Here is a 21,128-nt window from a genome sequence, read left to right as displayed (position 1 = left end):
GCTGTTTCGGTCCCTTTTAAATACATACATAGTCCCAGGGCCACAGGTGTGCAGAGTCACATACACCACCTCACACATAACTACATGCCCAACTCTCTGATCATAAGGACAGCAACACAGATACCAACAGCCACAGGTAGCTGCAAAGCCGCATTGCTACAGGTGACACACAAGTATAGCCACAGTGTGCCCCCAGGGCTGTGATACCATCACACAAGGACAGTCACAGTGTGCCATGATTGGGATATCATATATGGTATCACACACACGTGAGTGAGACATGCATGGTCACAGGATTGTACTGTTCACCCCTCAGCCCTACTATGTCACCTGTCAAGGGTTGCCTAGCACACTAGGACGTGGCACCATGTCCTAGCCCTACCTGCACTCATGCTGAAGTCAGGGGTAGAGGTTGTGGGATAGACTACAGAGCAGGTAGCAAATCTTTATCTCAGAACCCAACACCCCTCTGAGTCCTTCTCAATGACTGTCCCTTTCTCTGTTTGCCTCCTCTGTGGTCATCCCGCTCAGTGCTGTCTTGACGTCCCTGTACACCCCTGAAAACTTCTAGATTGACCAAAGTGACATTACAGTCAAGCTATGTGACCATAACAACTCCTTCTCCTTTCTGGGCCTTAGTTTCTCTATCTGCCAGTGGGAACATGGACCTGGTTTTTCAGGGGTCTCTAATGCCTATGGAGACTCTGGCATTTCTTGGACTATTTTGCACCTCAGTCTCTATTCAAACCTCTTGGTTAGAAGCCTCTTGTTAATCAATGGGCCCTGGTGAGGTTTCCTTGAGAGCAAAGGAAAGCCAGGCCATCCTTAAGGCCCCAAAGGGCCCTGAGGCAGGTCTGATGCTTGGCTGTCTGCAAGGGCCAGAAGAATGGCTGCCCAACTTGAAGGCAGGGGGGCTGGCCTGAACTGATGACTTGGGATCCACAGAATCCTTCTTCTTTTTTTTTTTTTTTAAATATTTATTTATTTATTAGTTATTGGAGGACACAACATCTTTGTTTGTATGTGGTGCCGGAGGATCGAACCCGGGCCGTACGCATGCCAGGCGAGCGCGCTACCGCTTGAGCCACATCCCCAGCCCCCAGAATCCTTCTATAAATAACACATCATTTAGGCCCAGAGGATGGTTCTTGGCCCAAAAAATCTTCTGAGAAGATAGATGCCTTGTGACTTAGCCATGAGCTCAAGCCAAGAGGGCAATCTGAGCACCACAGATGGTCATTGTTTTGGAAAGGCCTAGTTGGTGGCCTTTCATCTTCCCCTTCTTGTTCTTGGATTCTCCCAAGCATCCAGGCTCCCAGGGCAGCCCAGGGAGTTAATGCATGAAAAACTGTAGCCAAGACCCTCCCAGATCTTGGGGAAAGGTCAATTGGTTTGTAAATCACCCAGGTCTGATGATTAGGGTCATCATGGAGAGATTTGCACATTTTTTAAAGGGCAGTTGTTGAGTGGTCACTCTTCGCTAGATACAGCATGGGAGCTTGAGAAAATAAACCAATAAACCAAACACAATGAATCGGCATTTTTCAATGTGGCCAGATGTTTATACAGTGTTCTAGGGTGTTCTGTGATTTAAAAAAAAAAAAAAAAAGAAAGTGTATTATATAATTTACCTGGACTGAACATAGGTTAAGTGGTTTTCATTTTTGTGGATTTTGGCAGGAGCCTTTAACAGGCTGTGTGTGCCAGAAGCATTCAGGGTTGTGGGTTGGCGAGCTAACCAAGTGTGCCTTGTTTCCACACACAGTTGACAGTATGACCTGTTCTCCTCAGAGCCTCTGGTAGGTTCAGAGTTTTCTAGAAGCACTTGAGGGCTAGTGATGTAACTCAGTGGTAGAGCACTTGCCTAGCATTCAGAGACCTTGGCTTCCATCCCCAATACCACAAAAGAAAAAAAAAAAAAAACCTAAGAAATAGATGAACTTGAGCCAAACTGCTTGAGCCACCCTTGCCCTCCCTGGAGGGCTCTTGATGATACAATCTCTGTGTGCTACCCACCCCCTGCCATGATTCCTGAATCAGCAGGCAACTGAGGACCTATGTTTGAACAACTTCTCAGATGCTGCTGTCCAGAGCACACTTGAGAAACCATTAATCTTATCTCAAGAGTAGCCACAGTGATCTAAGACCTCAAACTGCATGGAGTTCCTCCTTTGCTCAAAGAACTCCTGTGGCTCCTTTCTAGAAGCCAAGTCCTCACAGGAGTCTGCAAGGCCCACATCTCTCATGGACAGCTCCAAAATCCATTTTCCTTTCCATTAAATTCACCCGGCAAAACCCTACTTCAGGCTTTGCTATAGCTGTCCCTTCTGTCTATAATGTTTGCACCCCACATCTTGGTGGGCAATCTTTCCCTTCCCATCCCCTGTCCCCCATTCTTGTCCCTCTGCTCTTCCAAGAGGCTCTTCTTGGAAACTTCTTCCAAGTTGCCCCCTCCTTCTCCCTAGCTTGCTCCCAATCTCTTTCTGCATACCTGAATCCTGTTACCTCTCTTAATCTCTGTCAACTCCAGGAGCCCAGGGCTGTGCCATGGTGTTGACAGCACCATCCGAATGCAGGGCTTGGCACCTCACTTGGGGAGTTGCTGGGGTTCTATTAGATGGGTGGAGCCTGGAGCAGCTCAGAGGGGTTCAGCAGGGCTGAAGCTCAGTCCTCTCAGTCCAACCTGGCCTGAACATGTGGGGCCATCACACAGAAGGAAGCAATTATGGGCTTCCTGGTCTCACACCAGGTCCTGTGGCCTAGGAGCATATGAGAAGGAAGCAAGATGACTAGTTTGGGGTAGTGGGGATTGGCCCTCTGGGCTCTGTCACCACTCCATAAACCTTATCAGTATTGGCTTGCGTTCTAGCACTTCATGTTCCTAATGCATGCTCAGAGGTCATGGCAGTACTGATAAACTCACTTCACCCAGCTTCCCACAGTGACACTGAGGAGTTCACAGGGTATCCTATGGCAAAAACCAGAAAGTTCTGAATAGGGGAGGAACTGGGGCCAGGCCTGTCCTCTCAAACCTTCCCTTTGCTAGCCTGGCCTGGCCTGGTGGTTGACCCCAGTGGGAAGCTGAGAAGGAGGTCTTTCTGATTGCCAGATATATAGGAGTTACTGAGACAGAAGTGAGAGATTCCTATGACATGTTTCTCTGTCTGTGGGAATGGCTGCCCATAATCATGACTAGGGTCCCAGGAACTATATGATTCTGTGTCTGATCCCTGGCCCTCAAGTGGCTGTGTTGGCTATACTCCACAGTCTTCCCCCATTGTGCCAAAGATGTGGAGTTGAATAGCCTTGGGTGTGGAGGGCTGTCTTTGAATTTGCACATGATGTCAGTGTTGGCCTTGCTTAAGATTCCCAAGGAATTTTCCAATGAGCAAAGCTTTGATTTTGCTGGCCCTTATGCCCAGGAAGCTGACATTATATTCTGAACCTGGTTGTGCCAGGCAAGAGGCTGCAGGCTGAGGTCCCTGAGTCACCTGTCCCAGCCCTCTTGGGTGTAACTTCATGAGTGGTTCTTTGCTTCTCATGCACGTGTATCTGCCTGGGCACTCATATGTGTGTACGTGTAAACATGTAGGCACATACATGGAAATTTGGCCAGCCTGAGCTCTCTCATCCGCTCATATTTTTGTTGTTGGATTTTGTTTATTTTGGTTTTGGTATTAGGGATTGAACTCAGGGGCACTCGACCACTGAGCCACATCCCAGTCCTATTTTATATTTTATTTAGAGACAGAATTTCACTGAGTTGCTTAGCACCTCGCTTTTGCTGAGGCTGGCTTTGAGTTCATAATCCTCCTGCCTCAGCCTTCAGAGCCACTGGGATTACAGACATGCACCACCATACCCAACTTGCTCTTCTTATTTATGAGGTTGGAGTGATACCACCACAAGCTCCAGAGCTCCTAGAGCTACTAGAAGCAGGAAGGGACAACACAGGGTCATTTGAGAATGGCCCTGCTGACACCTTGCTCTTTGACCTCTTGCCTCCAAAACTGTGAGAGAATGAATTTATATTGTTTTAAGCCATATAATTTGTAGTCTTTATTATAGTAGCTGTAGGAACTAATATGCCTGGCTTCTGTTAGGTTCTCTATCTTATATGAGGCTTAGGAGCTTAAACCCTTGCCCACAGAGGTAGGTTGACATTACACATGGGACTGGAGCCCAGCATGGCATAACTCCAAGCCTGTGGGCTCAGCCTTTCCCCTACAGACAGACACCCATGGCCTGTCACCTTCTCTGTTGGTTCCATCCCTTGACCTACCCCCTTGCCCCAAAGGGCACCCCATTCTTTCCTTGTTAGTTCCTCTAGACATCCTCATGTTCCTGGCTTCCCCCAATTCCATCTCTTTCCTTGCCTTCTCCAGCAGGATTCAGGAATACCCCCACCATCCATTAAGACCTCACAGTGACTTCAGTACTTGATGCCACTACCAATTATCCGTTTGGGAATTCTGGTTCTCTATGGCCTGGCACTGCCCTTTCTACATTTATAAATGCTGTCACAATCTCCCTGTGGCTTGCCCTATTTTGCCACTCCTCACTCCCTGGCCCAAGCCTCGGCACCCACCTCTCCCCTCCCCCCTGCTGGACTTCAGGATACCTCCCTGAGGCACTTAGACTCCTCCTGTATTACCCCAGCTCTGTAAGGTTGCCTTGTCTGCTCTTTGTGCCCAATTTATTCTCATACTTTCTCCATAGCTTCCTCCACTCCTGTTTACTTGGTGGCCATTAGACCCTGACAATGAGATCTGGAAGTTCCCCTCCTCTCCCCTTAGTCCCTTGTCCTCAGCCCAGTTCCATAGTTCCTGAACCTTGCTGAGAATAGTAACTGGATGCCAACCCTACCCAAAGAGGGGTAGCCCCTGGCCAGTGTTACCCCAGCACATTGCTCTTAGCCCTAGGATAGTCACTTGCCACCTTGGAGGTTTTACACAAACTACTCAGTTCTACACATCTTAATAACCTCTGAATGCTCTGGCCAGTACCTTCCCCCTTTGCCCCAACAGCTTGGCCACAAGCCCTGCCCATAGAGCCATCCTCTATATGGGGGTGGGGACTGTGCCCTTCACTAGCACACTCAACTCCCAACACCCCCGATTGCCTATAAGGCAGAGGTCAGACTCCCCTGCATGGCATTGGGGGCCTCCTTGACTACTGTTCAGGCTCCTGAGGGCCACAAGATGGAGATGGAGGAGGCCCAGATTCTAAGCCTTGCGCCTTCTCCACAGTAGGGCCTTCCTTATCTCCCTGAATTCAAGGGACTTTGACTCCTAGCATCCATTCTAGCCCCAGGGCAGGAGATGCCACTGCCCAAAACAGGTACAGATCAATTTGGTGAAATGTAACTCAGGGCTGACATAATTTGACTGATCCCGAGCCAGCCTGGTTAGGGAGGAAGAAAGGGCAAGGCCAGAGTTTGTCCAATGTTGGGCTGACCTTTCCTTGAATTAGTAGAAGTTTACACAGAGTTCCTATGACTCTCCAGAGTCACTGGAGTCTTTTTGTTCCCAAGGCATGACAGGACACCAGTACACATAAATATGGATGCACAGTGTACCTGCTTTTCCTAGTTCCCTTCCACTTGCTCTTTTTGCTTACACAAGCCTGAATTCCAGCTGTCACCCTGTGCCTGAGTCCTTTCTTTGCCCCAGGAGCCCTAAGTTCGGGGTGTAGGGCAAGCTGGAAATGCCAGGCTCCAATCTTGACTGCTGAGAATGGGTGAATAAACTTGATTCCTTCACTCCTTGGGTAGAATGCCCCTGATCACCCACAGTGGTAATAATACATGTGTTACCAAGTGGTTTCTTGGTAACACACTTATTACTTCTTTCTCTTCCCTATGTCACTTTCCTACTTCCTCCTGGTATTTCCTAAAATAACCCCCCAAATAAACGAATTGACCCTTGAATTCTTCTCCAGGTCAGATTCTGGAGGAAACCAGTTTCTGGAGGATACATAGGCTTGGGCCAATGCAATGTCTCACGTAGGCACATGCACCCACATGGACACATGCAAATACACTCAAGCACTCAGACACAACCATGACGCACAGAGCTGCAGGTGTACACACAGATAAAACCAAACACATACACAAACACAGAAGCTCAGCCATGGAAACACAGACATGGCCACGTCTCTAGACACACATGCACGTGCAGACATACTCACAGACACATGTATGCACCCATGTACATACTCCTGAGCACACAGATGTGCTCCTGAGCATACACATGGGTCTGGGGTGCCCATGTTGCTATGGAATACCTGTTGCCCTTCAACACCCTTCAATGCTTCTCGTCTTCCTCAGGCCCCTCATCCTGGCAACAGAGTCCTCCTTGCCATCATGCTGAGCTTGAACCCTGTGAGGATACTTACTGAACTCAACCTGTTTGGCAGCCCTTTTCCTGTCTGCCTTCCCTGGAGCAGACATCGAGTTAAGTCTAAGTCACTGACTTTCTCAGACACAGGGGCTGGTACACACCTGCTGCTCTATAAGTGTATGATTCCAGGACAGGTCTAGGGACGTGGCTGCATCCCACAAAAAATTGAACTGCCTACTCTGGACCCCATAGGAAGCCCCACCCAGAGTACAAGTATAATTGGAGATGGTGGGAAGGAATTCTGTATGCTCCTCAGGCCCCCTGATTCCAGGGATTGATTTTTTTTTCAGACAAGTCTGAGTGGACTTCTTCCACGCCAGGCCAGAGATGTGCTCCAGTACCCACTGGTGACCAGCAGGGTATGGTACTTACTCTTAGGGAGCTTATAGTCAAAGGGAGAAATGGAGGAAAACCTCGCACATATAAGCAGTGAGATGGATGCAGGCCTATAGATGCACTGGAGTAGGGTCAGAGGAGGTGTCTCTGAGGAGGTGGTGTTCAGGCCGTGGCCTGAAAGACATTAACCTGCAAAGCAATGATCGGGGGTAAGCTGGCCAGATCATTGCAAAGATCTGGCAAAGAGAACGGGGGAACAGCCAGCACCAAGGCCCTAAGGAAGGCCTAAGTGTGGCTTATCAGAGGGACAGTAAGAAGGCCAGTGTGTGTGGAAGAGGCGGACAAAGGAAGTTGGCATATGCTTTTCCCCTGACTACACTCAACCGAGGAGACAGAAAGTCTCCTACATATCTGGCAATCAGATAGGACCAAGCTAAACCTCCTTCCTCTCAGCTGCCCACTAGGGTCACTCTACTGCCCTCTACTGCTCAGGGCCAGTAAAGGGTAGGTTGGGGAGGACCCACCTCACTCCCATTCCTTTCTGACTTAAAGTCTCTGGTTTCTGACACAGGACACTCTGTAAGCTCATCAGGGTCACTGTAGAAAGCTTAGTATCCTTATTTTACAGATAAGAAAACTGAGGCCTGAGATGGGATCTAAGATCAAGGGAAGGACAGAGCTGGGACTCATCTAATCTGTGTTCTGGTGAGAGTACCCTTGCTCCTTGGGGTTGTCCATTTATTTATTTAGGTAACAGGGATTGAACCCAGGGGTGCTTAACCCCTGAGCTATATCCCCGCCCATTTTATATTTTATATAGAGACAGGGTCTTGCTAAATTGCTCAGAGCCTCACTAAATTGCTGAGGCTGGCTTTGAACTCCTAATTCTCCTACCTCAGCCTCCTGAGCTGCTGGGATTCAGGCATGTGCCACCATGCCTGGCCCAGGGCTGTCCTTTCTGAGAAAAATACTGGGCCGACCACATCATAATAATGCTGAGGGCTTCTTACAAATGCAGATTCCTGGTCACCCCCACCAATGAATCAGACTCAGGCCTTGAAATTGGGATTTAAACCAGCTCCTCTATGGACTCAGGAAACCCTGCACCCTAGACCTGCTGTGGGCCTGGGACCGGCAGACTCATCCCATTTAGTGACCTGCTGAGTGACCCTTCTATGGCTCTGCTTCTTATCAGATAGATGGTGGTAAGGAGGACGCGACACCACAAGAGCATAAATTGGGGCAACGTTCTAGGTATCAGCTCAACTTGGAGTTAACTGGCCCATCATTTAAACATCAATTTGATATTTAAAGAGAATACTTAAATGTGGAATATATGCTAAACTTTTTGATTGTTCATGATAAAATGTGAGAAAACTGCCACAGCCTGGCTGGGCACAAAATAACCAAGCCGCCATAAAGTCTTGTAGGTTCAAACAGTAACTCTTTATTCCCGAACCCTCACCAGCACTCTACACACACTTCCCGGGAACACACTCCCTCCACTGGCCTCCACGTGCCTATTCTCCCAGAACCCTGCGCAAGAACTCAACAGGAACTCAAAAGTAGGGGGCTCCCAAGGCAGCAGGATCCTCCCTAATCCCAGCAGGATCCGCCCTAGTCCTGGAGCAGGGTCACCGTTCAACCATTCCCTCTAGCAAAATGCCAGGCGTCAATCCAACTAAACTGTGGCTCTCAACAGAAAACAAAGGATTTTCTAATGTGGGATTAGCTACTTTGGTCCAGTCTTGGCCTCCATCTCTGCTGCAGGGACAAGTCTTGAGGGCCTGAATGGCTTCCGGCTTCTTAGTCCTTTCTCCCTGGATGCATTAGGATTAAGGGGTTCAGGCTTGCAGACAGATGGATTCTAATCCTGGTTCCTTACTAATTCTGTGCCTCAGTTTCTCCATCTTTAAAATGGGCATAACGCTTCACCACTCCTGGGTTGTGATTAAGACTTCATGCACACTTGGTGTACACTAACTGCAGTTAATGGAAGCTGTCAGTTAGTTTACTGCTCACAGCCTGGCTTCAGGATTGTTCTCTGCATTACAATTCAAGGTTCCATGTAGGAAGGAACTTTTCTGGCCTTATTGTCCCACCCCAAATGTTCTGGGGACAGCCAGCAAAGCCCTGATGGCCCCAAGGAGCTGTGGCTGGTATCCTTGTGTCTTGCCCGAGGTCCCTGGGGTTAAGCTAGTGTCTCCAAACTCCCTTCAGCGGGGCAGTGGGTACAGGAATAAAAAGTTGCTGTAGCCCCTTGTGTCTTCACCAGAAGACTGAAATTTAAGAGGCTCAGTGACTTGCCAAACACCACAGAGCCAGACCGGATTCTGAACTATACTAGCCAATACAGTATCCATTAGCCATACCTACAATTAAATGAATTAAGATGAAACAAAATGGAAAATTCACTTCCTCAGCTATACTAGACACATTTCAAGTGTCCTATAATCACATGTGACCAGTGGCAACCATATTGGACAGTGCAAATAAATATTTATATTATCCCAGAGGGTTGTTTTGGTCTAGAGTCATGGTTCTCTGCTTTGGCTGTCCACTGGATTCGCCTGGAAAAGTTTTTAAAAACAGCAATGTCCTGTCTCCCCCTGCAAAGGTTCTGAATAGCATCCAGGGCTGCAAACTACTGCTTTGAAGCTCCATCTGCTTGTTTCCTGCAAGTCCTTAGCTTTGAGTTTATATATTTTTACACTCTGCTCTCAACCCATGTGCGCAGGGCCAAGGTAAGGGAGGAGGCTTGAGTTTTGTGGAATTTGTTCTCATATCCCAGATGGGCTGCCCTCACTCCCTCCCCTCTCCAGGGCATTGTGAAAGAGACCTGGCATCTCTAGCTGGACTCCTCAGAGGTACAGGAAGGAGAACATGGGCCAGACTCATAAGATGTGGTAGAAGGACTAGGCAACCTGAGGCTTCCCCATCTGACTTGAGTGGTTACTGACGAGCTCTGTGTTCACACAGTTCCTAAAAACTGGTCCAGGAGTTGCAGGCAGCTCCAGTCAAGCCACCCACTCTTTACCATGTGGAAGGACAGGCCTAAGCTAGATGCTATCCAGAGAGACTCCCCAGTGTCCCTATCAGCAAGGACTTTTATTTTATCAAAATGGCCACTGCTATTGGATGGAGGAGAGCTGAGTGAGACTGAAGGTTTATGGCCCCATTGGACCTCTCCTCACTCTGGGATGTTGTCTGCCTTTAGAGAAAGCCAACCACACCAATTTCATAGAATGTACAAATGAACTGCTGTGGACTTCCAGGGAGGGCACCATGCAGAGGTCACTTTCACAACAGCTGTACCTTGGGTCATACCCCCAGAATCTCTTGGCTCATTTCAACCCTAGGATGGAACAATATGGCTCCTTGACACCAATCCTCAGGGATATTCCCTTCATTGGTGGCCTAATAAGACAGCCTTACTCCAGACTGCACCAGCTTGCCCCTATTCCTCACACTTCTGTTCTGTATATTACAAGCCCTCTGTGAAGTGTGTAACCTACACACAAAGTGCTCTTCCTTTTCTATCTGTGCCCCACTCATGGTCCCAAGCTCATAGTCCTGAGAGCAGGACCTGATAAACCTAAACCCTGCCCTTTTCTCCAGTTGAGAACCAGTCCTGCCCATCACAGACCCCATTACAATTTATGAGAAATATTGTAATGATTTGTCTATTTATTCAGCAAATATTTATTTATTTATTCACCCTCACTTTGTGTGGGTCTTGTGCTGGGTGTTGCAACACAGTCACGTCTGTCCCCTGGAGCTGACATTCATAGGTAGAAGACAATAACCAAACAAGTTCAGCGTCAGATGATGATAAGGTACTGGAGGAAAATAAAGCAGAGAAAGGGAAGGGGAGGGTTGACAGTTTAAGTACAGTGGTCAGGAAAGGCTATACCCAGAAGGTGATATTTGAACAAAGTCCTGCTGGATGTGATGGGTCAAACTGAGCAGACACTGGGCCAACAGCAGGGCAAAGTCATGAAAACAGAGCATGGCTGACACAATTCTTGTTCAAGGAATAGCAAGAAGACCAATATCACTGGAGCAGAGGGATCTGGAGGAGAGCAGCAGGAGTAGAGACAGAGAGGTGTTGGCCAGGTCTTTGGAGCAGAGAAGTATGAAATCATACCCTTCATATTCAATTACAACTCAACATCAAGCTGTGACATGAAAAATAGTTCACAGGATCTCCCTCCCCCACCATGGCAGATATATTATTGTAGTTATTGAGAACACAGAGGCTGGGAGAGGTGTTGTCACTCCTGCTAGCTCACCAAGCCTGGAGGTGGCAGGGCTTGAACTCATCCCCAGATCTGCCCAACCTTGGTTCAAGCACTATGCTACCCTCCTTAGAATTTCAAACCTAGTCCATCATCAGATAATAGGCAGACTGATAGCACTCATGGGGCTTTCCAGATGCCGCCTTGGCTGGGCTAAGTTTTAGGATAGGGAGTGATCCTCGTCTTTCCCACTTCTTTCTCGGTCTCACCTTATGATGATGGCTTTGGCCTTTGGGCAGAGGTATGGGAAGTGATGACAGGATGAGAGACTCTTGCAGGGGACCTGTCTGTGGGCTTTGTACCAGGACAGACACCTCCCTGCTAGCTATGGGGGGCTTGAAAAAGAAGCTTCCCTTTCAGCCTTCCAATGTGGTGGTTCCCACCAACATTATTTGCTACTCCAATATTGAGCTCTGCCACAGCATGGAAGGTCCAGTTAGAACTGGACTCCAGTCTAATTGAGGTGGCATGGAGGCATAGGACCTGTTTAGTCAGGTTGGGTGTCCCCTGCTCCTCTTCCCTGGTGGGTTGGGATACAGAAGACAGTGGAATCTGGAAAGATCAGCCAATGACTCTCATGTTGAGCAAAACTGACATTTGAAAACTATTTTACAAAGGAGCTCTTCTAAATTCAATTTTCTAAATTACAAGCTCCTGTGGACCAGGGGTGTTTCATAATTATAATTGACAAAAACAGAAACAAACAAAAATTCAAATGAAATAAACCCCAAATCAAAAATGCAACCCAACAATTAAAGAATTTTTTTTTTTTGTACTGAGGATTGAACTCAGGGGCACTCAACCACTAAGCCACATCCCATGCCCTTTCTTGTATTTTATTGAGAGACAGGGTCTCACTGAGTTGCTTAGCATCTGGCTAAGTTGCTGAGGTTGGCTTTGAACCCATGATCCTCCTGCCTTCGCTTCCTGAGCCATTGGGATTACAGGTGCAAGCCATCATGCCCCGCCAGTAAAAGAACTTTTGAGTTTAATGGATAGATTTTCTGTATTACTCAATTTTTTTAACTTCTCTCCACTAAATATTATGCTGGCAGATAAGAGGTCAATAAAGATGAGATTGTTGGTGGGAAGACCTGAAAATTGTCCTTTGAACAGTGCTGAACTATTTCAGATGAGTGTATGAACAACTATATCTGATTTCCCCTGGTACTGAGGATTGAACTCAGGGGCACTCTACCACTGAGTTATATCACCAGCCCATTTTATTTTGGGACAGAGTCTCCCTAAGTTGCTCAGGAAGGCTCCAAACTTATAATTCTCTTGTCTTAGAATTCTGAATTGTTGGGATCACTTATTTTAAGGATTGCATAGTATCTAAAATAAATTAGTCTGAGTATTTCCGATGTAAAGGAACAAATTCTGTGCTGAACCACAGATACGATGGGATTAAATATACGCCTGTTTCTTATGTCTGTTCTCAGACTTTCCAGGTCTAAAAGAGACAAGCTCCTCTACAAGCCATCTCACCCAGGTGATAGTTTCCGAGTTAACTGAATGAACCTAGCTCTGGTTTGCAGATCCAGGGATATACAGTCCCTCGGGTCTCTAGATGCAGTAAAAAACCCGATGGCCTGACCAGACTCTAATCAATATTGGAATCTGGACAAACTGACCTACACAGGAGAGGTGATAGAAGGTTCTTGAATCTTGCAATCCAGCTGATGAGGTCAACTGCAGGCTGGGAAGCCAGGTAGAGGAAAGGTCTTAACACCAGCCTGGGACTTTGGACCGCAGAAACTGAGTACGGACGGCCTCTGGTGGCCGGACCCCAGTATTGCCTCCTCCTTCTTTCAGACAATTTGATAGCTTCTCAAGACTGAAGGGTCCTGAGGACATGTTGCGTCACACTCCCTCGTATTACCAATGGGGAAACTGGCCCACGGAGCAGAGGCGTTTTTCCTGAGGTCACACAGCGAATCAGGCGAGAACTGAGAATCGAATCTAGGTCTCTCCACTCTACGGCTGTGATTCCGAGTGACTCGTGTTCTTTTAAATGGACACTTGTCTTAAGCGCGTTCGGAGGGGCGAAGCACTTAGAATCTCCGAGAGGCGAAAAAATGAGCTCTTCATAGCATCTTGGGCGGGTGCTTTAAAGCAACATGACATAGTAGCTCACGTGTCCTCCTTCTGAGGTCCTTGAGGCCGTCGCTTTGGATGGTAAAGCCTGGCTCCGGCACGGGGCATCCCGGGAAATGTAGTTCCACCTTTCTCCGGACGCTGAGTGTGGGCCGTGTGGAACTTCATTTCCCACAAGGCTGCGCTCCCCATCACGTGGGCCGGTAGGGGCAAAACCCTGGCCTGAGCTTTTTAAATTCTCAGGAGGAATGAGTGACTGCGGACACAGGCCTTTGGCAGCGCGGTTTGGGGTTACCTGCCTTGGCCAAGCGGAGCGCCGAGACCATGGTGCCAATCACACAACTCTGCTTCCGGTCGGCGGGCAAAAAGCGGTGGCTAGTCTCCTTTAATTGAGGTGGGCGGGGCGCGACGACGCGATCCGTGTTGCCATTGGCGGCAGTTGGGGGCGCGGAAACTGAACTGGCGCAACTGCCGTCGCCACGAACTCGGGCTCCTCCGGCGCCTCTGGCGCAGCGATCCTAACCATGGCCGCACCCTGCTCAGTAAGTGCCTGCCGCGCCGCTTGTGCTTTCGTGTCCCCTCTGGGATGGCAGACACTTGGCTGGCCCGAGCAGTGAGAGGGCGGGGTGAGGCGCTGGTTCCCGGGCGGTCCTCTCCGCCTCCTGTTACGGTTTGAGGCGCACGGGTCGGCGCTCTTTCTGAGAGCCCGCTGCGCGTCAGGCCCCGCGTCGGTCTATTCGGGTGAACAAACAAGCTCCTGTCTCCGGGGTTCGCATCTTAGGAAGGAAGTCACGAGCGCGATGAGACTCAGGTGTGGCCTGGGACCAGTGTGGGCCTTTATAGTCTGTCTCCCCATCCCGAGCAAAGGGTGGCTGGACTGGGTCTTGTGAAACATCTACCTTTTTCCGACAGGTGTGCACAGCAGGCCACTGGGATGCCTGGGATTGCCCAGGTCTGCTGTGTGACCTGGGCCCGGACACCCCATTTGGATTCCGGGCTCTTCAAGAAGACAGAGAGGAACCCTCCAAAGTTGGTCCTTTTGAGAATTTGCTTCCAGTGGACCTGGCTTTCTGGCTAGAGGGTAGTCTGTTGCCTCCCCGCGATCCCCCACTCTGAGGCGTCTGAGAATCTGGGCAGAAGGCCCAGGCTAGGACCCAGACCTCTTGACTTCTAACCCGATGCTCACCCTGCCTCCCCATACAAACCCTTCTTGGGGAAGATGAAGCCAACATCTAGGGAACACTGAAGGAAGAGGGATTTGGGCATTTTAAAAGCACCCATGATGAAAGGTAGATCTGTACTTGTCTCTTCCCACTGAGCCCAGAGTTGGACCCTGTCTTGCACTTGTTTTTCCCCCCCGAGACAAGTAAGGGCAAGAGGCAGAATGGAGCACTTGCTATCTGTTGGAGTCCCTCTCCCTGTTTTTTGAAAAGAGCGCTCAAGCAGGTGTGCTGGGGGTGGAGCTGGGCATTGGGCCATGGAGTTTTTGTTTTGGTTACAGCTTTGTGGGGTGACATCAGCTTTGCTCTGCCCTATCTGCATCCTTTCCCAAGGAGAGTCTTTGCGAAATACTTCATTGTGGTTTCGGATATATATATATATATATATATTTTTTTTTTTCTCTAAATAAAATATTTTATTTATTTATTTATTTTTTAATTTTATGAAAATTTATTTATTTGTTCTAATTAGGTAAATATGACAGCAGAATGCATTTTGATTCATTGTACACAAATAGAGCTCACTTTACATTTCTCTAGTTGTGCACCATGTAGCGTCACACCATATGTACAGTCATATATGTACTTAGGGTAATAATGTCCATCTCTTTTTTTTTTTTTAAAGAGAGAGAGAGAATTTTATTTATTTTTTAGTTTTTTCGGTGGACACAACATCTTCGTTTGTATGTGGTGCTGAGGATCGAACCCGGGCCGCACGCATGCCAGGCGAGCGTGCTACCGCTTGAGCCACATCTCCAGTCCTTTTTTAAAAATTTATTTATTTTTATTGGTTATTCAAAACATTACAAATATTGCAGAATCACATCGGTTACACATCCACATTTTTACATAATGCCATAATAGTAACTGTTGTATTCTGCTACCTTTCCTATCTTCTACTATCCCCCCTCCCCTCCCCTCCCATCTTCTCTCTCTACCTCATCTACTGTAATTCATTTCTCTCCTTATTTTTTTCCCTTCCCCTCACAACCTCTTATATGTAATTTTGTATAACAATGAGGGTCTCCTTCCATTTCCATGCAATTTCCCTTTTCTCTCCCTTTCCCTCCCACCTCATGGCTCTATTTAATGTTAATCTTTTCCTCCTGCTCTTCCTCCCTGCTCTGTTCTTGGTTGCTCTCATTATATCAAAGAAGACATTTGACATTTGTTTTTTAGGGATTGGCTAGCTTCACTTAGCATAATCTGCTCTAATGCCATCCATTTCCCTGCAAATTCCATGATTTTTGTCATTTTTTAGTGCTGTGTAGTACTCCATTGTGTATAAATGCCACATTTTTTTTATCCATTCATCTATTGAGGGGCATCGGGGTTGGTTCCATAGTCTAGCTATTGTGAATTGTGCTGCTATGAACATCGATGTGGCAGTATCCCTGTAGTACGCTCTCGGATATATTTTTTTAAATGTTTATTTATTTATTTTTTTTTAGTTGTAGTTGGACACAATACCTTTATTTTATTTATTTTTATGTGGTGCTGAGAATCAAACCCAGGGCCCCACACGTGCTAGGCAAGCGCTCTACTACTGAGCCACAACTCCAGCCCCAATGGTTTTGGATATTTAATATGGAGGGATACATTTGGGTGACTGGTGGGTAACACCTCAAGTGCTCAGATACATGCTGCTGTTGCATGGAGAGAGTCTCTTCCTAAGTAGTGTCCTGAATGCCCCTACTGTTTCTCTGATGTTGGGTAGAGTAGAGATTGTGATGATGCCACCAGGAATCTGTCCAGGGCTGACCTTTGTGTTCACTAACCAGTTCACAGGGAGATTGAGGGTACAGGATCCTGAGATGGAAAGTGCTTGAAAGGCCCATTTTTTCTCTTTGCCCTCACCATCCCCAATACTTGGGATTGAACCCAGGGCACTTTACCACCAAGCTATATCCCCAGCACTTTTTATTTTGAGACAGGGTGTCACTAAGTTGCCAAGGCTGGCATAACTTTATTGAGATACTATTCCTATACCTTAAAAATTCATTTAAAAAAAAAAGAGAAACCTCATACTCAATAATAGTACTTCCCTTCCTCCTCTTTCGAGCTTCTGACAACCATAATCTACTTTCTGTCTCAATAGATTTGACTATTCTGGACGTTTCATATAAGTGAAATCAGATAAAATGTTCCTTAAGTTTTCAAGGCTCATCTATGTAGCATGTGTCCTTTTTATGGCTGAATAATATTGTTATATGAATATACCATATTTGGTTACCCTGTTGTTGAAAACTTGGGTTTATTCACTATTTGGATAGTATGAATAATGCTGCTGTGAACATTCACAAGCAAGTTTTTGTGTGAACATGTTTCCAGTTCTTTGAAGTATTTGCCCAGAATTGATGGGTCATTTGTTAACTCTGATGAATTGACCAACTTTTTTCCACAGTGACTATTTTGCTGTTGTTGTTGGTTCTTCTAAGATTTTTTTTTGGGGGGGGTGGGGGGTATGAATTGAGTTTCCATACAAATTTTAGGATTAGCTTGGGCCCTGAGATTTTGATAGGAATTATCAGGGCTGACCTTTGGGTTCACTAACCAGTTCACAGTACAGGCTCTGATTCCTGAGATGGAAGGTGCTTGGAAGGCCCATTTTTCCTCTTTGCCCTCTTCACCCAATACTGGAGATTGAACCCAGGTTCACTTTACCACTGAGCACTTTTTATTTTTTAATTTGGGACAAGGTTTCACTAAGTTTCCAAGGCTGGCCTCAAACTTGTAATCATCCTGTCTCGGTCCCTAACTAATGAGGATGATAGGCATGTGCCACTGTGTCTGGCTCCTTGGGCTATTTTGGACATTTTATATAAGTGAAATCAGATAAACTGTGGCCTTTGGTGTCTGACTTCTTTCTGGTATTTTGACAGGAATTATGTTGAATCTGTAGAATGATTTGGGATGTATTATATATTAACAATATTTGTATTCCAATTCACAACATGGGACATCTTTCCATTTTTTTTTTTAGTTTCTCTTTAATTTTTTTCAATGATATTAGTTTTACTGAATGTGTCTTATATTTCTTTTGTTAAATTATCCCTAAATATTTTTTGTTTACCATAAGTGGAGCTGTTTCTTTTATAGATTGCTAATTGCTACTGTATGTGTGTTGATTTTGTATCCTGCTTTCTTGCTGAACTCACTTATTAGTTCTACTAGTTTGTAGTGGATTCCTTAGAATCTCCTGTATATAAGATCACACCTTGAGCTTTTTTTTTTGTGTGTGTGTGTGTGTGTGTGTGGTGCTGGTTATTGAACTCAGGGCCTTGTGCACGCAAGGCAAGCACTTACCAGCTGAGCTGTGTCCCTAGCCCCACACCTTGAGCTTTTTTAACCCTTCCTGCCTGTTATAATTAAAGTCTTGGCTCTGGGGCAGCCTCTTCACTTATTTAATGTGACTCTTTTGCAGGAGGACCCCTCACTGGAGAGGCATTTTAAGGGCCACCGAGATGCAGTTACCTGTGTGGACTTCAGCGTCAACATGAAGCAGCTGGGTAACAGAAGGCATCTTGTCCCAGGCACTAGGTTATGAGTTGAGAACCCTTGAGTTTCTACCTGGGAGGTGTGGTGTAGGGGCAGCAGAGCACAATAGTGATGTGGGTACTTTGTCTGGATCCTCTTCTTGTTTTCACTTACCAACCATCTGGGCACTGGGCTGCATGAATTCCATTTTACATGCAAAGAGCATGACACTTAGAGAGGTTAGGGCCTTTGCCGTAGTTACACAGTCTTTGAAGGTAAGACAAGAGTCTGGGCTATTCCCTGCACATTCCAGTCACCTCTTAGTGGGCTCTAAGCTGTGAGCCCATTTCCTTCAGTCTTAGATTCTGTTGTTCACAGTATTATGATACACCTGGGGTTTTGTTTGTTCATTTGTTTGTTTTTGGTGCTACAGGGGTGACTTACTACATCCCCAGCCTTTTAATTTTTTATTTTGAGATCAGGTCTCACTACGTTAGCCTCAAACTTGTGATCCTCCTGCCTCAGCCTTCTGAGTTACTGGGATGACAGACCTGTGCTATTGTTCCTAATGGTACACCTTCTTGTTACAGAGGCCTACCAGTGAAAAGATGTTGAGCAGAGCCTGGGAACCCCCACCCCCACCCCCTATTCCCTTTTGCTGTGGCTGGGTGTCTCCCTTCCTTAGTCACATGGGATTTATACAGTTTCCTGGTTGTGGCTTTCTTGTTCCCATGGAGTAGGCTCACCCCTTCTTTTTGTCAAAATCTCTTGCCAGAAGCTTTATAGTTTGCTGTAGGCAAAGGAAACTGAAGTCATTTTTGGTCTGTTCTGGGGACCTCTTTTAGGTTTTTCTATTGAGTTGGGTCTTCTTGATGGTGAATGGGTTGGGCTGGCTCCTTAGTACTGGGAAGACTTGGTCTTTGTGCCTTCAGGGTGTGTTAGTAGGTAGACTAAAGGCCCCATGGAGATGAATTTTCCCAGAGCCCTGGATTGTAGCTCATGGCTGGCATATTGAAGGGCCTCTGTTGGACTGATTTCTATATAGGACTGTTACTTGGAGAGTTGCCAGGCATTAGACTCTCCAAATTTCAAGTCAGCGTCACTGGCAGTATGGGCTGTCACTGTGGGGACCCTTTTCATTGCCCTGTTGTGAATGCTGGGAATGTGGAGCTAGGCCCGATTTCCCCACTGCTTCTCCAGTATCCTAGTGAAGCCTTGTGGACCACTCAAGCCAAGAGTCATAGCATCACCCACTCTCTTCAGCCAGTGGCTCCATGGACTCGTGCCTCATGATCTGGCACATGAAGCCCCAGTCACGTGCTTACCGCTTCACGGGCCATAAGGATGCCATCACCTGTGTGAACTTCTCCCCCTCTGGACATCTGCTTGCCTCAGGATCCCGTGACAAGACTGTTCGCATCTGGGTGCCCAATGTGTGAGTTATATATCTGAGGGGTTTGACAGAGGCTGGGACCCTGAGCCAGGGCTGTCCCCACCGAGGTCTCTATTTTGGCTCTGGTTGGATTACAGTGTGACATTTGTCCTACCACAGAGAGAGAGCATCATCAGAGGCTGGGCTTTTGTTGGGGCCCTTTCCTCAGGTTTGGAGAGGGGTTCTGGGGTGCCACTAGCCATCCTCGAAAGGATGACATTGACATTGACATTGCTTGCATGTGGGTGGAGATGGGAGGGCAGTGCTCTGCTCCTGTTGGAGGCTCTGGAGGGACTAGAGTACTCAGGATTGGACTGATTTTGGGAGGGTTACTTGAAGGATAGGAGAGCTTTGATGTGCTTCTGGGCCCTCATGTCACTTCTAGGTTTCCTGATTTGTTTTCTATCTTCTTAGTAAAGGTGAGTCCACTATGTTTCGTGCACATTCAGCCACGGTGAGAAGTGTCCACTTCTGCAGTGATGGCCAGTCCCTTGTGACAGCCTCTGATGACAAGACAGTCAAGGTGTGGTCAACTCATCGCCAGAGATTCCTGTTCTCCCTGAACCAGCACATCAATTGGGTCCGCTGTGCCAAGTGAGCATTGTCATGGCTGGAGGCTCTTGGAGAAACTCAGGGGTTGAGGAGGGATACAGTGAGGCTGTTAGGTATCATCTTGTAACCTTGGGCAAGTTACTTAGCCACCCACCAATCTTCTTGTGCTTTGGTTTCCTTATTTGTAAAATGGCAACAGTAGTATTTCCTACATTGTATTTGCTAAGAAGTTTCACTGAGTTGATGACACATAAATTAGTCAACTGGCCACCATGATGACTATCTGACATTGGTGCTGACATAGCACTAGCTGAGCCAGTAGGGGCCGCTTCTTAGCAATAGCAATATCAGTAATAAGACATTGTTAGAACTATGACTATATAAATTTTCCTTGTTTCTCTGGATAGTTCTCTCAGCTAGATAGTATCATTTGTATTTTGCATATGAGACTCAGAACAGCACAGTGTTTTGCCCCAGGGTACATAGTAGGTAAGTGGAAGAGCTAGGGATCTGAACCCAAGTCTCTCTGGCATAAGTCTTGCCTACTTTCTGCTGTAAAGAGATTGGATTTTTTCCCCCAGAGCTGATAGAAGGGATTTCAGGGTCCTAGGGGGGATTGGCTTGGAGGCTGGCCCTCTCTTTGGTATGGGAGGCTGTGCTATGCACATGGGGAGCCAGGTGACCTAAAGGACTTTTCATGGTCCAAGAATTACAGACATAGATATGCATATTCTTAGTTATTTGATTCCTTTTGTTTTATTGTTTTTTCAGTGCCAGTGATAAAACCCAGGAATGTTTAATCACTGAACCACATCTCTAGCCTGTTTTGTTTTTTATTTTAACACAAGGTCTCACTAAGTTGCTGAGGCTGGCTTTGAACTTACTCTCCTCCTACTTCAGCCTCCCAAGCTGCTGGGATTACAGGCATGTGCCACTGCTCCTGGCTATTTGATTCCTTTCAACAGAGTTCTCTCTCTCCCTCTCCCTCTCCCCACTCTCCCTCGCTGTCTCTCTCTCTCTCTTTTTTTTTTCTTCTCTCTTTGCTCCAGAGAAGAGGGTTGAAGGGGCCAGGGGACACTAGGAAAACATTGCAGTCAGAGATTGGGGACTGTTGAGCTGTCTCTTCTGAGAATCCATGCAAGTTTTTGTTCCCTAGGGCAGCGCTCATTCCTTTGTCCTGGAAGGTGCCTGATTGCTCTTAAGGTCTTACGGTCAAAGTCATAAGAACAGGAGGGACCAGGCCAGCAAAGTGGCATGTCAGGCCCTTAGCAGGCCTTTGGTGGTTAGGTTCCCATGACCTCCATGCTATTGTGTG

The 21,128-nt window shown here is 47.0% G+C and overlaps 1 protein-coding gene and 1 long non-coding RNA gene across 10 annotated transcripts in view; one reads left to right on the top strand and one right to left on the bottom strand.

Moving 5' to 3' along the window:
- Nucleotides 1-10,269: 10,269 nt before the first annotated feature.
- Nucleotides 10,270-13,371, bottom strand: LOC120884288 (uncharacterized). Its single transcript, XR_005726662.2, has 2 exons — nucleotides 12,670-13,371; nucleotides 10,270-10,576 (listed from the first exon to the last, which is right to left on the bottom strand). It is a non-coding gene; the product is annotated as an uncharacterized LOC120884288 (long non-coding RNA).
- A 163-nt stretch (nucleotides 13,372-13,534) lies between these two features.
- The window catches only part of Poc1a (POC1 centriolar protein A), a 71,578-nt gene continuing 63,984 nt past the window's right edge, over nucleotides 13,535-21,128 (top strand). For 2 of the 9 annotated variants that reach the window (XM_078043290.1, XM_078043289.1), the window contains exons 1-5: nucleotides 13,542-13,674; nucleotides 14,045-14,161; nucleotides 17,777-17,861; nucleotides 19,093-19,264; nucleotides 19,676-19,855. In XM_078043290.1, the coding sequence (XP_077899416.1) occupies nucleotides 13,657-13,674; nucleotides 14,045-14,161; nucleotides 17,777-17,861; nucleotides 19,093-19,264; nucleotides 19,676-19,855 (572 nt within the window). In that variant the 5' untranslated portion in view covers nucleotides 13,542-13,656. The other 7 variants (XM_040269795.2, XM_005326988.5, XM_040269794.2 and 4 more) reach the window with 6 other exon arrangements.

The sequence above is a fragment of the Ictidomys tridecemlineatus genome, chromosome 3 (assembly GCF_052094955.1).
Source record: "Ictidomys tridecemlineatus isolate mIctTri1 chromosome 3, mIctTri1.hap1, whole genome shotgun sequence".
NCBI classification, from domain to species: Eukaryota; Metazoa; Chordata; class Mammalia; order Rodentia; family Sciuridae; genus Ictidomys; species Ictidomys tridecemlineatus.
This window is presented reverse-complemented; position numbering and strand designations above follow the sequence as displayed.